The sequence below is a fragment of the Choloepus didactylus genome, chromosome X, assembly GCF_015220235.1.
Source record: "Choloepus didactylus isolate mChoDid1 chromosome X, mChoDid1.pri, whole genome shotgun sequence".
Lineage (NCBI taxonomy): Eukaryota > Metazoa > Chordata > Mammalia > Pilosa > Megalonychidae > Choloepus > Choloepus didactylus.
Genome location: NC_051334.1, coordinates 12741752 through 12757353, shown reverse-complemented (window position 1 = coordinate 12757353; position 15602 = coordinate 12741752). Strand labels below are relative to the sequence as shown.

General features: G+C 41.7%; 1 protein-coding gene across 4 annotated transcripts in view; it reads left to right on the top strand.

Moving 5' to 3' along the window:
* PIR (pirin) overlaps nt 1-15602 on the top strand; it is a 121429-nt gene that overhangs the window by 78190 nt on the left and 27637 nt on the right. For all 4 annotated transcript variants that reach the window (XR_005214671.1, XM_037822660.1, XM_037822659.1 and 1 more), the window contains exon 7: nt 10779-10823. Coding sequence is in view for 3 of the 4 variants with exons in the window: in XM_037822660.1 (XP_037678588.1) it covers nt 10779-10823 (45 nt within the window). In the remaining variant the exon portion in view is untranslated. The remainder of the gene's footprint in view (nt 1-10778; nt 10824-15602) is intronic.

The following is a 15602-nucleotide window of genomic DNA, read 5'->3' as shown; positions in this document are numbered from 1 at the left end:
AGAGGCCACATCTGAGCAACAAAAGAGGTTCTCTGGGTGTGACTTTTAGGCATAAGTATAAGTAGGCTTAGCTATGCCATTCATGCTTAATTTTAAAGGGCATTGTCAGGTTGTGATCCCAAAAAGCAGTCACACTTTCCATCAGCACTGTATGAGAGTACCAGTTTCACCACAACCCCACCAACAGCAAATATATAGCTTGCATTAGTATTTGCTGTGCTCTCATCTGCCACCTCATGAGAGAATGCAAATAAGTCAGTTTGGAAAGCTGTACTTCTATTTTATGTTGTCCTTAGGATTTTTAAACCTGAGCATTGTTTTCAAATACATTTTTGGAAGCATACAAAAAAATGTTGCTCAGAGATGTACCTTTCACGTTGGATCACTGTAAACCCACTTTAAGTAAGTCTGTTATAAGCCCAGCTATAAAACAAAAGAACTTGTCTTCTCCAAGACATTCTTTCCAGTTATAGTGTGCTCTCTCTCGCTCACTCTCTCATACATGCACACACACACACACACACACACACAGACACACTCATCACATGCTTGCATTAGCTGGCGAATCCAAAGTGTGAGGCTTCCCTATCCAGTGCCAGACAAACAGTTAATTCAAGACGCTTATTATTCCCAGATTCGATAGTCCTGGCTGCCTGGAATAAGACATGTTAGCTGATAAAATTATGCTGTGTACATTTTAATATGGAGTCATTTGAAGTCAAGGTCACCCTTTGCCTTTTTTTTCCTCCCCCTACCACCTTTCAAGGTCAAATTCCATTATGAACTCAAAGGACTGTCTAAATTGATTTTATTTGGGTCCTTTATGGTATCAAATATTCCTTGAAATGTGTGGACCCTTGGCTAGGTCCTGGACAGCTTTTGTTTATAATATTTTTGATTGTTTTGTTACTCACGGTAAAGGGATTTGACATGGATGTCTGGGTTATGTTGGCCTTTGGCATTAGCTTTGCAGTTTAGCTAATTTGATGTTGATTTGGTTGTATCATTACCAGACAAATGGAATAGAAATTGAAGCATAGACTGCCACTGTCCCATCCCTGACAATAGGAAAATGCATACCTCCCAAGAGATACCCAGTTAAGGGACGCCAAAAACATTTCTCATGAATCAGCCTGGATATTTTCTGAATTCCTTCCCATAAATAGTATCAAAATTGATTTTTACCATCTCTTTATTTCCTTCGGGCTAGGCATGTTTCTGTTGAGTTGTGCTAATCTTGCAGAAAACAGATGTTTCATGCAGTGATGTTTTTGGAAGGTAGTTGATATCAGGAATTGAGCTGGACTATGCATCACTTACAAAGAATCCAATTTGTCAGGTCTCTGACAGTACCAGATTCCTTTCACATTGGCCACATGTTTTTCATGTTAGCTCTTGGCTAAAATAAGAATAAGTAGTTGTGTGGTTTTTTTTTGTGTGTGTGTGTATGTGTGTGTGGTGACTTTACCATGTCTTGCAAAGCAATCTGATTTTTCCTGCTACAAAGTGATATACAGATAATGCTGTTTGTTATCCTTCATTAAGAACATAAATCTGTATTTCTAGGAAAATATCAGTCTTTTCCAAGAAACTTGTGCCTTCTGGTCCTCATGTTCCCTTCATCTTCTGATTGCCTGTATCAGAGTTTGGCCATCACTGGCCATTCTGTTTGTTTTCTCCGTCTTTCTTCACAGCATCTCTGCTACTAGGTATTTGAAAGCATGATCTGGAATGCAAAAAATGGAGAACCATTGTGGTATGGGAAAACTTAATTTTCTGAATCGTTTTGCTTCTCTGAACTTTCCACTTTTCTGTCCAGTATATGTAGGTCAATAAACAAAATTTCATTAGAGAACGCATAATCTACACCTCTGTGGTAGGCAGAACAGTGGCCCCCTAATTTCCAGAACCTATGATCGTGTTACTTACATGGCAAAAGGAACCTTGTAGGTGTGATTAAGTTAAGGATCTTGAGATGGAGAGATAATCCAAGTGGGCCCAGGGTAATCACAGTGGTCCCTGGAAGTGAAAGATGGGGTCGGGAGAGTCAGGGTCAGAGAAGGAGATGGGACCATGGAAGGCGGGGGTCAGAGCAATGTGACTGCTGGCTCTGAAACTGGAAGGGGCTTCAAGCCAAGGAATAGGAGCAGCCTCTAAAAACTGGAAAAGGCAAGGAGATGGATTTCCCCTAGAGCCTTCAGAAGGAACACAGCCCTGCCGACACCTGAATTTTAGCCCTGTGAGACCCATTCTCAAACTACTGACTTCCAGAACTGTAAGATAGTACATTTTTGTTGTTTTAAGCAACCAAGTTTGTGGTAATTTGTTACGGCAGCAGTGGGAAACTAACACACCCTCTTAAATACTGTCAACATTTTTGCTTCTATGTTTACCTTCAAGGAAAGAGAAAAAGGGAAGGAGTCACATCTTCCTCATTTGATTTAAAAAGTAGATTTTAATGCCGTGAATACAGTAGCTACTCAGTAAATCAGATTATGATAGGTTTAAATCTATCTTACTGTTGGTCATCTATATTGCTGCATAACAAATTAACCCAAAGCCCAGTGCCTTAAACCAACATTTATTATCTCACAGTGACTCACAACTTAGCTGAATCCCATGGCCCTGGGGCTCCCTACAAAGCTCCAGTTACAGTGTCGGCCAGGGCTGCGGACATCCCAATACTCAACCAGGAAGGATCCGCTTCCAGGCTCACCCTCATGGCTACTGGCAGGATTCACTTCCTAGAGGGTTGTTGGCCAGACTCTGCTCTCGGTTCCTTGTCACATGGGCTACTCCATGGGGCAGCTCAGCACGTGGCAGCTGGCTTCCTCAGAGCGAGCAAAAGCACAAAAGCGGATGTTCTAGTTTGCTAATGCTGCCAGAATGCAAAACACCAGAAATGGATTGGCTTTTATAAAGGGGATTTATTTGGTTACACAGTTACAGTCTTAAGGCCATAAAGTGTCCAAGGTAACACATCAGCAATCAGGTACCTTCACTGGAGGATGGCCAATGGTGTCCGGAAAACCTCTGTCAGCTGGGAAGGCACGTGGCTGGCGTCTGCTCCAAAGTTCTGGTTTCAAAATGGCTTTCTCCCAGGACGTTCCTCTCTAGGTTGCATTTCCTCAAAAATGTCACTCTTAGTTGTTCTTAGGGTGTTTGTCCTCTCTTAGCTTCTCCAGAGCAAGAGTCTGCTTTCAACGGCCGTCTTCAAACTGTCTCTTATCTGCAGCTCCTCTCTCAGCTCCTGTGCATTCTTCAAAGTGTCCCTCTTGGCTGTAGCAAGCTCATTCCTTCTGTCTGAGCTTATATAGTGCTCCAGTAATTTAATTCAGACCCACCCTGAATGGGCAGGCAACACCTCCATGGAGATTATCCAACCAGAGTCATCACCCACAGTTGGGTGGGGCGCATCTCCATGGAAACACTCAAAGAATTACAATCTAATCAACACTGATACAATCTGCCCACACAAGATTACATCAAAGATAATGGCATTTTGGGGGACATAATAATTTCAAACCGGTACAGAGGGAGAGGCCATGGAAGCCAGAGTCTCTATGTCACCTGGTCTTGGAAGTAACATCCCATCAATTTTGCTTACTCCGTTGATGAGAAGCAAGTCACTGGCACACGGTCACCATGATAGTGAGTGTTGGGGCTGAAATTCTAACGCACATGGTCTGATGTTAGCCGTGGCTGTGAACCACCCTCTTGTCCTGCACAGAATGAATTAATGGACCTTTAGTGACCATTACCCTACAGCGGTGCCATAGGCATATTCTAAATAAACCCAAGATGTTGCAGATTGATTAAAAAAAAAAAAAGATAAAAAAGGCTATTTAAAAAAATTGTAATGCTCCATTCTCACCAGTTGGAAAATTGTATTGTGTTTTTCTGTTACATCATCTTCAGGAGAGAACAGATTAAATTGATGGTCAATGTAATCTAAGAAACTGTTCTAAGAATTTCAATGTATTTCGATTTTAACACAGTGGTTTTTATTCATGTTTTCTAGAAGCCATTAAAATTTTTTTCTTTTAAAAACCATCAGATGTCTAAATATGTCCATTTAATACTGTTAGGGATTTTATGACATTCCCTACTTGTTTTGGGTTTCTATTGTTTTCTGAACCTTTATTTAACCCTTAAAATTCAATACAGTTTGGTTCTTAAATGTCCATAAACTTCACTTCCATCTAAATACAAATGTCTAAAATAGTTTCTATTTTACAGATCTAAATGTAATTTTATAATTGTATGTGTATCTGAATTATTTTCTGAATTATTCTGAAGCAACGCAAAACCGATTGTGATTAATGTATATTTGAAGAGAAGTTCTGTTCAAATGAAACCAAAGAATAATAGTAGCATGTATTAATTTAGCTAAAAATTTATCACATTAAAAACCTTGTTGGCAGGAAGACTTCAGTGTAGATTTAAGTCTTGAAAGAAAAGAATAGCCTTCAAAGATTTTAATAAGTTTTGTTTTCTTGCTATTTTATTAGAAAATTATCAGCAGAGTTTGTCCTCCTGTGGACTAGGCTCTGTTCTGGGCACACCACACTGTCTTCTGAGAGTTTACCTTCCGAAGAACTTACACTGCTCAAACATTTCTTATTCAGAACAATACATGTCATTTATTTCTTAGTTTCTCTGTTAGTCTCTGATGCAATCAGTATTCAGTATTGTCAGTGTGGACCAAACCACAGAGGAAGGTTGTCCTGGAGGATGCAGTGGTTCTTGTTTAAAATTCAAGGTCTTTAGAGGTGGCTCTGAGTGTTATATGCCCATGGTTTATAAACACAAATTGCAGTATGATAGATAGTTCTGTAATGTATGAAACTCTTTCTGAGTATGTCTTGCTCTGGAAAGCCAGTTCTCTTGAGCGTCTTTTTGTGTGTACCATTCTGTGCAATCTTGTTGGGCATTTTATTACTGATGTCACTCGTCAAATATGGTAAAACGGGCTTGCTCTTGTTTTCATTGGATGGAAGTCCCACAGGTTCTTGTAATAACCTGCCTCTTTTCCAGATTGCATAATTGCAAAATTGTCATCTGTCTTTCATTAGCTGCTTATCTTTCCTTACAAGATTGGTGTTAAAGCTTATAGATCATGTAGTAATCTGTTGCTTGCTGTATAATCAGAAAGCCCAGTTTATGTCAGCAATTCTAGACTGCAGGGTTCCATGGGACACAGACAGGATCCTAAGTGTCACAAGGTGCTTGCTGAGGACAGCACAGATCCGTTTGCTACATTTCAGGGAACAGCGACTTGGCCAAGCTTTGCTCAGTATAGAGAATAACCCCAGAGGAGACCAAGTTGGCTTGTTGTTGAGAGGGAGTGCGGTGGGGGGTGGGCAATGGGGTCATCTCCGTAGTGATGGCTCCTCTCTGGTCCAGGTCACAGCCTCATCAGAAGCTTCCATAGTAGCCACTGCAACCTCCTGACCTGCATCAACTCAGAGGAAAGTGGAAATAGAAGGAAGGGGCACAAAAGGGAACTGACATTTGTTAATCATTTACTAAGTGCCATTTGTGTAGGTAGGGTGTGTGTCTGTGTCCGTCTGTCCGTCCACATACACCAGCGCCACTTGATCATCACCATAGCCCTGTGCTGTGCATATTATTTCCTTATCTTATAAACTAGGAAACAGGCTCAAAGAGATTAAAGAGTCTTGTCCTAGATCTCTCTGTGGGTGATTTTAAATCTGCCCTTTCTGTCAGTAATCATGTGTGTTTGCTTTATTCACTGTTTTATGGTTACTTAGTTGTTTTATTTTCCATGACACTGACACTGCAAGGCTGCCTTTAAAGTTTGCTGCTGCCTCATCCTTCTTCCTTTCTACAAGAGAGGTTTTGCTGGTTCAGAATTAAATATGGACAGTGATGCTGGAGAAAAAAATGTAGGGCCAGATTAAGACAGATCTAGTATGCCGAGGCTAGCAGTTCAGGCTTGTCTTGGGAGAAAACGGAGTCATGGAAGGGTTTTAAGGTGGGCTGGGGGGTGAGGAGGTGCTTGTAGAAAATTCGCATTTGCGTGTGTAGGAAATAAGGCAACCAGTTAGGGGACATTGCTTTCAACTATATGGTTTGATCTGTGAAAGGAAAGAAAGATATGAAATAAATATGGTAAAATATCTGTTTATTATATCATCCTTTGTGCTGTTCTGAATTTTAAAAATTGAAGTATTCAAAAGAAATAAAAACTTTCCTCCAAATTTGGGAGGGAAAAGTATTTACAAACACTTTGATCTAATTATTAGGAAACAGCAGAAAAACCCAAACTGGGAAGCACCCTACAAAATAACTGGTCTGCACTTTTCATGAAAGAAAAAGTGTGAGAAACTGTTTCAGCTAACAGGACACTAGACGTGACAACTAAATGGCAGCATGTGATCTCGGATTGGTTCCTGGTCTAGAAACTTATTTTTCCTTTGGCCCTAGGGCATTACTGAGACAATTGACACAATCTGAATATTGGTGCGTAGATAATACTATTGTATCAACGTTAATTTTGTAGTTTTTCTAAGTGCGCTATGGCTATGCAGGAAAATAGCCTTGTTTTTAGGAAGTACATACTGAAAATTATTTTGAGGTAAAAGGAGCATCATGTCTGTTACTCAAATGTATATAGAGAGAAGAATGATAAAGCCTAGGTGACAACATGGTAGCTTTGGGGGAATCTGGGTGAAGGGTGTCTAGTAATTCTTTGTTCTATTTTTGCAACTTTTATGCACATCGGAAATTATCTCAAAATAGAAAAGAGTAATTCAGAGGAGTGGAGAGGGGAGGGGAGGACCAGGCAGGGTCTGCCTCCTGTCCTAGGCAGCCAGGGGTGCAGTCCACGGTGACAGTGACAAGAGCTGCCTGCAGAAGCGGAAGGCGCAGTTTCCTTGAGGGTCTGGCCACCCCTGTGACACCGCAGAGTTTGCAGTGGAAGTGCGTTCTGTCCTTAGCACATTCCCCTCTCTCCTTCCCTCCCTAGAGCGGACCTCCAGCATGGATTAGCTGTGTCATCAGGCCATGTTTTTATGTTTTTCCTACACATGTATGTGTAAGGAGTAGTTGAGTAAAGCTCTTTGAAATAATGAATTCCGAGACTCAGGCAGTAGGAAAACGAGTTGGGTTAAGGCAAGGAGTGATCGCCAGAAAAAGTTCTCATTAGGGACTTTTGCAAGAATTAGATTGTGAGGAAACATCCCTGGAAACGAGAACAAATACCAGAGAAATAATTGACATATTTAAAAGAAATTTACATTTTTCTGTGTTTGGCAAAGGAAGGTCCTGACTTAATGTGTTACTGACTTAGCCTTCCTGCCCTGCCAGAGGTAAAATCCGATCTCCATCCCCGCTCAGTTTATACTGTCATTCTCGGAGGGAAGGGGAGAGCGTCCCAGGCGCAAAGTGCCAGTACCTTGGAGACCGGCCATATTTGTAGAAGAAAGGGAAATGTCAGGGGTGCAAACTGGGACAGAGCAATAAAACTGGGGATTGTGTCCGTTCCTGATGCAGGACGTAAAAGTGGGAGGAGAGAGGAGGGAAGAAGGAAAGACAGAAAATCTCACAGGAGGAGGCTTTCCTTGTGCAGTCCTGCTCTCCGCAAGGGCTGGAGCATGCGTATTTAATTGGTGACATAGGACAAAGGCTTCTGCTTGGCCAGCAAGAAGGAGACTGAGGGCTTCGAGGAGGGGAGGCTCCTGTACCCTCTTGTCCCCCACTGTGTCCCCCTGGGACTTCCTGCTCCTCCCAGGCAGCCTCTGACTCCCAGTGGGCCTCAAGACCCCACCATGTGGGGCCAGGGATTCTAGGGAACCTTCTGGAATTGGCCAGGGAAGGAGTCAAGGTGGTAGGGACTCCCCTAGAGACGGAGGGCTCCACTTGGCTGGGAAGCTGGGCCTGAAGCCCCTTAACTTAGTTTCCTTTTTCTCCTCCCCTGCTTTCTACTTTGGTGGTCCCTTGTGTTTAGGGGTTTGAGTGGATCCCTGCATCCTGGGGCCTACTCCATCTGTACCCCCCGAGGCCCTGGACCCCAAGCCTTATGTCTTTTCATGTGGGGCTTGTCTCACCTGTATTCCAAGGGGCCTCAGTGCACCTTCTATAAACTCAGCTGGGTGTTTATTTCTTCTCTACCCTCAACCCCCATGAATCTCTACCAGGTCTGTAGAAGCCATTTTGTACGGAAAAAAATTTTTTAGTATCAACCAAGAATGACTGACTGAATGAATGAATGCGATTGTTCTTAAGCATTGATCAAGCATTCTCATAATTTGATGTTTGTTTAGTGGTAGCTTTAGGAAACAATTTTAATGGAAATTAAACAAGATTAATAGAAACAAGGGCAGATGAACAACATGCTAGAAAGAAGAAAACAAGGCAGTCACCCCCTGTTGCTACTTCATTCCCTCGAACACTGTGCTTTCCAACCAGCAGTGAAGTGTGTCGGCACTGGTCACTGTTATTTTGTTATTCCTGGATACTGACTATATCCTAATAGAAGATTTTTGCAAGGAGCAATAATCACTGTATGCCCTTACTAAAGTGACTGGGTCATTCCTTTAAATAAATGTTTGGTCCTTCTGGATCATGTAAAAAGATTAAAAGGGAAAGAAAACAGACCTAGGCAATTACGTGTGGTCTAGTTTTCTGTGGTCTAGTTTTCTGCTTGGAGGGTGCGTAGGAGGCAAAGAAGGAGGGGGAGAAATGGGATTAGGACAATTAAAATTATCCCAAAGAAAAGCTGAGCAATGGAGAGCTTTGAGGTTTTGTTTAACATGGAAAGAATTAATTTTTAAATACCTTTCACCTACAAAGAGGAGGGGGTTGACTATATAAATTATGATACTCCTGTAATGGAATGCTATGCAGTCTTTTCCATGATGTGTTAACATCTCTGTTTTGACATGGAAAGGTGTCCACGATAGAACATTAAGTTTTTTCTAGTTTTTAAGCAAATGATGTATAGTGTAAAAGGGGGAAAAAAACAACTAAAAACACAAATACCAAATTGCTAGCTGGCTCTGTGTGTGTGTATGTGTCTGTGTGTCAGGTTAGGTATGAAGATTGCAGAAAGATTTCACTTTAGATGTTACAGACTTTTGCATTCTAGAAACATTTTTAAATAAGCATGTATTATTTTTTATAATCAGAGAAAAAACGAAGGCATTTGTTCTTTGAAAAAGAAACAAACCATTTTCAGTGGCTGCATTTCTAAAGGAGCAGAGAAGAAAGGGGTATATTTATTGCAGAGTTTGATTATAAATCAGACTAAAGGAGAATAGGGAAGCTCGGCATCCCTTAGAAAACAGAAAGAAGTGCTGAAGCAGAGCCAGCCCATGCGGAGAAGACCTGTAGAATCAGGCTATAAACTGTTGGCAGGCCTTTCCAGCACCTTCCACAAACCCCCTCCCCAAAGGAGCTCAACTTGAACACCCCTTGCCGTGGCCTTATTTGTCTTTGTGGCTCCGCCTCCAGTGTGCATGCACGTGGTAGATGTTCGATAAATGATGGCACAACACCGTGCAAGCAGATGAATAAGGGAGAAACCGAGTAAGTTAGCTATGACCAAATAGTGTTACTCCCAGAGGGATAAATTTATTCTAGCAAAGTCTCAGAGAGGAACACCTGTGAAATAGAGGGATGGATTAATGTCCTCTGGCATCCACCCAAGTGCTTTTGTTTTTTGGTTTGGGATGCCATCCTTTAGATTTCCTTAACCAGACTCAATTTATGTTAAGTTTTATCAGTTATTTATTTCTTTTCTTATGTGCCTGTCTGGTGCATTTCAGTGCCTCTGCCATCACAGCCACATCCTGAGAGTATGTTTTGTCCTCCTTGCCCCTTCCTCCCCTGCCTTCACCAAGTGTCCTCTCACCTGGCTTCCAGTCTGGGCCCTGCCGTTCTGGCCTTGAACTCTGCCCTGCACTCCCTTTCTCCTTTTCCACCAAAGTTCTAAGGAGTGATGTCCTAAATCCATTCTGAGCTTGCCATTTCTAGGTTCATGTCTCTCCATAGAACTATTGCATCTCTTCTGGGCCATGGGCATGATACGTAAATATCCATAAGAATCAAGTATTGGTGCTGAGAGTACAGAGTGCAGGTTGCCCGAGGCTCTGGACTCTTGGCCCGATGGGTTGTGGTAAGGATCTGGTGAATACTCTGCACCCTCTTCTCAGAAAGATGGACACACTTGGATGATTCTGTGGACAATTCCAGGGAGTTTGCAGACCAGCTGAAGCCCATTCATAACACAAAGATTATGCGTCCCTGGAAGCGATGCTCTATTTTAGGATGGATAAAAGGAATGAGTTCACTGGAGACTAGACCACAACTAAGTAAAGCAAAGCATGTTCTAGCATTATGTTCCCACTAAAAACTACCTGGAGGTTTAGTGAACTGGAGATAAAGTGCAGTTGGGTGTTGCAGTGTAAATATCATGATGGTAGAACTGGAAGAAACAGTTTATTTGTTAATACTTCAACTGTTGGCGAATAGTATAAGGCCAAGGGAATTGTGGACTGTCTACTTTGGAGACTCTTAAACATTTGGAGCCAAGCCACTTAGGTTTAGCTGTATGTGTGTGTGTGTGTGTGTGTGTGTGTGTGTGTGAGAGAGAGAGAGAAGGAGGGGAGGGGGGAGTGTGTGTGTATGTGTGTGTGTTAAATAGCTCACAGAACTTAAAACCTAAAATAAATGTCTGACTCCAGATCTTATCTTTTACATTCTTTGTTCCTTTTGGCATTATGGAAACTAACCTTTTAAATGTCCCTTTTCAGGGTGGACAAGCTTCATTTATACCATTTCTGGAGATGTGTATATTGGTAAGTTGCTTTTGTTTGAATTGCAATTTCATTTAAACTTCTGAAGAGAAGGAAATGTAAGATGGAACCTTCTATGTAATTGAATATTGTGCCTCCTCTTCTCCCACGCCAGCCCTCTCTACATCCTGGCACAGATACGCAGGGCACCTCTCAGCTTCCAGCATGTTCTGTGAGGGAAGCTACCTTACCCTCAGGTAGGAGAACACTGAAGTTTCTGGAAAACAGTGGTCCCACAGACACATGTATTTTGAAGTTATTCTTAATATAGTACAAATGGGTTTAGTTCCTCTCTCACTGAATAGCATTTCAAATGCAGGTCAGAAATAAACTTCATTTACTTCAGCAGTCAAGAATGTGTAAAAAAAATTAGTAGTCGTATCACAAGTCCCTGTGCACACACATTAAACTATATGACCATCTAGGAGAGATGAAGCATCATTTGGTTTTATGATCTTTCGAAAAACCTGAGAATTATATAGTTACTTGATAGAAATGGAGGAAAAAAAAGCATTTTTATGGAGTTAGCATTCCTGGCCTAGGACTTCAAGAGAAACAAAATGATACGTGCAAATGGAGAGTGATCGAGTAAGCATATGAATTCTAATATGGCAGAGATCCCAGAAATCTTAGTGTCGAATGCAGAAGAGCAGAGGTCAGCAAACTTTTTCTGTGAAGAGCCAGATAGTAGATATTTTCGGCTTTGTAGTCCTTACAGTGTGAGTTGCGACCAGTCAACCCTGTCTCCTGGCACAACATCAGCCACAGACGACAGGTAAATGGACAGGCGTGGCCAATAAAACTTGATGTCTGCTGAAATGTGACTTTCCTATCATTTTCAAGTGTCACAAAATACTCTTCTTTTGATTATTTCCAACCATTTAAAAATGTACAAACCTTTCTTAGCTCATGGGCTGTACAAAAACAGGCAGCTGGAGGCGGGAGTTTGCCAACTCCTGAGCAAGAGCAGGGCTCCCGGTTGATTTGGGCTTAAATGACACTGTTGAGGGCAAAGGGAAGGAAAACTAACGAGCAATCCCGCAAAGTGGGTTTTCATCAGTAATTGTATCCTGGTGGCCTGACATTTTGTCTGAGAAGTTAAGTACAAAGTGCTTTCCTCGAGGTGAGTGGGGAGTTTTCTGAGTCATCCCTGTTCACCGGCCTGGTTCCCCCTTGTGACCCGGGGCCACAAGTGTAAAAGATCTGGCAGGAGATGGGGCCTCAGTCTATAGCCTTGGAACGAACTTGCATCTGTCCCGAGTCAACTGGGCCTTGGAGAGAACCCAACCCAGCTCACTAAACTGGCCTCTTGGGGACTTGGCTTTGGCCAGTGAGTGGCCGGCCAGATGACCTCATTTGAATTTTATCTTCTTCCCTTTCTCCTCCCCACCCCCTAATGGGGTGTTAATGGGAAAAATACAAGAGGGCAAAAACAAATAGCCAGAGAAGAAGGAATGACAATGCAGAAATAGCCACTGAATACTGATTTATAAAATCTGTGGAGAGAATCCCCAAAAAGTCCTTCCTGGCATACTGCCACAAGTTTATCCTGCCCATGAAACCGGGATGCCACCAGCTAACCACCGGTAAGCTCGGAATTGTCCTTTCCCAGATGTCAGTCACCTCCGTTCTGCTGCAGCGATTTCATATCTCCCCCCCCCCCTTCAGTGTGTTGGGCTGGAATAAACAGGCTGCAATTTGGGTGGAGAAAATTATCTGGGGAAACTCCATAAAATTTTAGGAGGACTTTTGACGGCAGGAAGCCTTTAAAAGATGGGCATTGGTAGATTTCGTTTGAGTGCAAACACATGGTGTTTTGAACATTAGAAAATTCTGGACATCTAATGAGTTGTCTAAGTTAGACGTTGTAAAAGTTCAAGGTGGATATGCTGTACTCCACTGTGACATCCTGAAGGAGAGGAGTTAAGAGAACATTAATATAAGACCAGTAGAATTAGCACTTTCATATTAAAGAAAATATTCATTTGAAAAGTTTTAAGATTTTCAGGGATCATCTTAATAATTGCGCAGGAGAGAGACCTTTGACAACAATATTTTATTGAGGCAAAAAGTCCTGTGACCAGTCCTCAGCCAGACTATGTAGCATATGATTAAAAAAAATCAAAATAAAATAAAAACTACATGGTCAGAAAGCCAAGAGGTACCAGAGATACTTGCACTGAACCTCTTCCCCACAGTCATAATAAAAAAGACCTTACACGTTAACACAGAGATCAAAAGGGCACAAGAGTTTATATCCTGTATCCCTAAAGCTTGGTTATATTTTATCACCTTAGTTGCCAGTCCCCTAGAAGGACCAGTGTCAAGTATATCAAGTATACCATTGATACCTAGAAAACAGTGTATTTAGAAATCGAAAAATATTTGTGGTTATTGAACCGAGAGCTCACTGGCTTATAGGGTCAGTAAAATGTTTCAAATCTATTTAAGTAATCATCTGGGCATAGTTTGTACTCAGCCCTTTGCTTCTGGTTCTGGGTGGTATTACGAAGTTTGACATGGCCCCCAGGATCTTATGGTCAAGGAGGGGAAACACATACATACGGTAGAAGTTCCCATAATTGACCGCCACTGGGCTGACCAGTGCACCCCATTCCTTGGTGACCACCTTGAGGGAGGCGCCTGCACACCCAGGACATCTGCCTCCTCCCTGTCGCCCTGCCCAATTCCACACCCACCACCTGGCTTCTAGTGACCCTAAAGGCAGTTGTGTTTGTTCTCAAATCTGTTTATGCCAGTTATACCACTAATTGAAATCATCTGATTTAATTAAACAACATGTAAATGAATGAAATAAGTTTGAAAAGAGAGTGGGTGTTCCTAGAATAACTGCATCAAGTGCTTTGTAGAACTGAATTGCAAAAACAAAATGCCTTTTGTATCAGTATGGGAGAGATGATGATAAAAGGTTGGGGAAATCATAATAATCTAGAAGGATTTAGATGGTGCATTGTGGGTGTGGTTTATTAAGAAAGACAATGATCAAATCCAATCAGCAGACCCAGCATGACTTTATTTCTACACATTGGCAAAAGACTGCCCATTTGTGCTTTACGTTAAAATAAAATGTTTGAGGCAGTTTGACTTTTTCAATATGATGATGATTGCATCAGATGAGAGGGCTTCAACTGTACATATAGAATTGAAGATGTCAGAATCTACGCTGGAAGACCCAGAATGTGGAGAACAGAGAGTAGGTGGGCCAGCAGTTCTTACAAAGAGAAGAAGAATGACAAAGAAATTGCAGTGATTGATCATGCCTTGAAAATGCAACACTAACTTTAAAATAGGTTTGAAAGTAGTTTTGCCCTTCTCTTCTTGTTGAGGCAAACAAAGCTATTTGCAATTTAATTGTTTTCAGCTAAATTTTCCTTAACTGCACCAGTAGATTTAACATTCTTGGCAAAGATTCTCAATGGAAACTATTTATTATCTGATTTTGGCTCTGTTTATCATTGAAAGTAGTCAGAAACAGTAAAATGTATTTTCTTTGAGATTCATTTTAGGTCCAGGAGATAATCAGATGGATGACATATCACAGAAATGACCTGGGACTGAAGATAGAATCAGTCTTTGCTCTTCTGTGACCCTGTTTTAAACATTTCATATAATAATATAAAAATTTTCACCTGGAAACTGACTTCAGTGCCTATAAGAAAGGTCCACCTTAGGGTGGAGCAGTTCACATGGGTCTTCGGTATCAACGCTGCAAGTCCCCCTTATGTCAGCAAGGAGAGTGCAGATGTTACATCCCATATAAAGTTAAACTTAGAGCCCTCTGGACAGAGGAACTCTTTGTTTCTAAATTAGGATTTCCTCCCAGACCAAAAAATACTGCAGTCAGGCACACTATCCTGATAGGAGGTGCAGAGACATCCCCGGTCAGCATTGTTTTTGAGAGCTGTCTCTTGCCAGCTCACTCCACTATAAAGGCATGGAGGGGTTTGATAAACTGTTTTGGCTTATGTATCATGAAACGTCTTAAGTGATAAAGTTAGGGGCCAGGAGTGGACCGCATGGGTAATCGGTGTTATATATGAATAAGTTGAAGGTGAAGACAGTGGTCTGTTGCCCCCAGGGAATCTCAGTAAAGCTCACTCAATAAAATGCTGCTCCATATCTCAGTTTAAAATATTATCCAACCTAAATGAGATTCTTCTTCAATTCCCAGACCTCTTTTCTCTTGCCAAATCCTTGTGTGAGTGGGGAATCAATGGCATTTTATCATTCACCTACATTACATTTGTTGACCTAAATGTTGATGGAGAAGAAACCTTTAGCCACGTGCTGGGGCCGGCCCTTGTCAGCTCACGGGAGCTGATCATGGTCCTGTTCCCTGACATCTCATTGGTACTTTGAAATTGACCACGATGGGAGTATTTACACCGTGGAAATTGACACACACTCCAGATCAGGTCTGTTCCACCTGCCCCCACTGTGAAAGCCAGTTGTTAAACATTAACCAACACATCCCTGACTTGAGGACAGAGGGACTGAATCTCTTTTGGGCCATGGATCCCCACTCCACCCCCCACCACTCTCTGAATAATGTGTATGAATGCAGGGAAGTTATCAAAATGTTAAAAGAACAAGTTTGTGATACAGTTCTATATGTGCTTCTCTAACCATTCATGAAGTAACATGATATGGCAGCAAGTCTACTCTAAATTCTTAGTGATTAGCATAAACTATATTTTGAGATATCTACCAGACTGTTATATGATATGAAAATATCTGTGATTTCTACTGGAGACAGAGTCA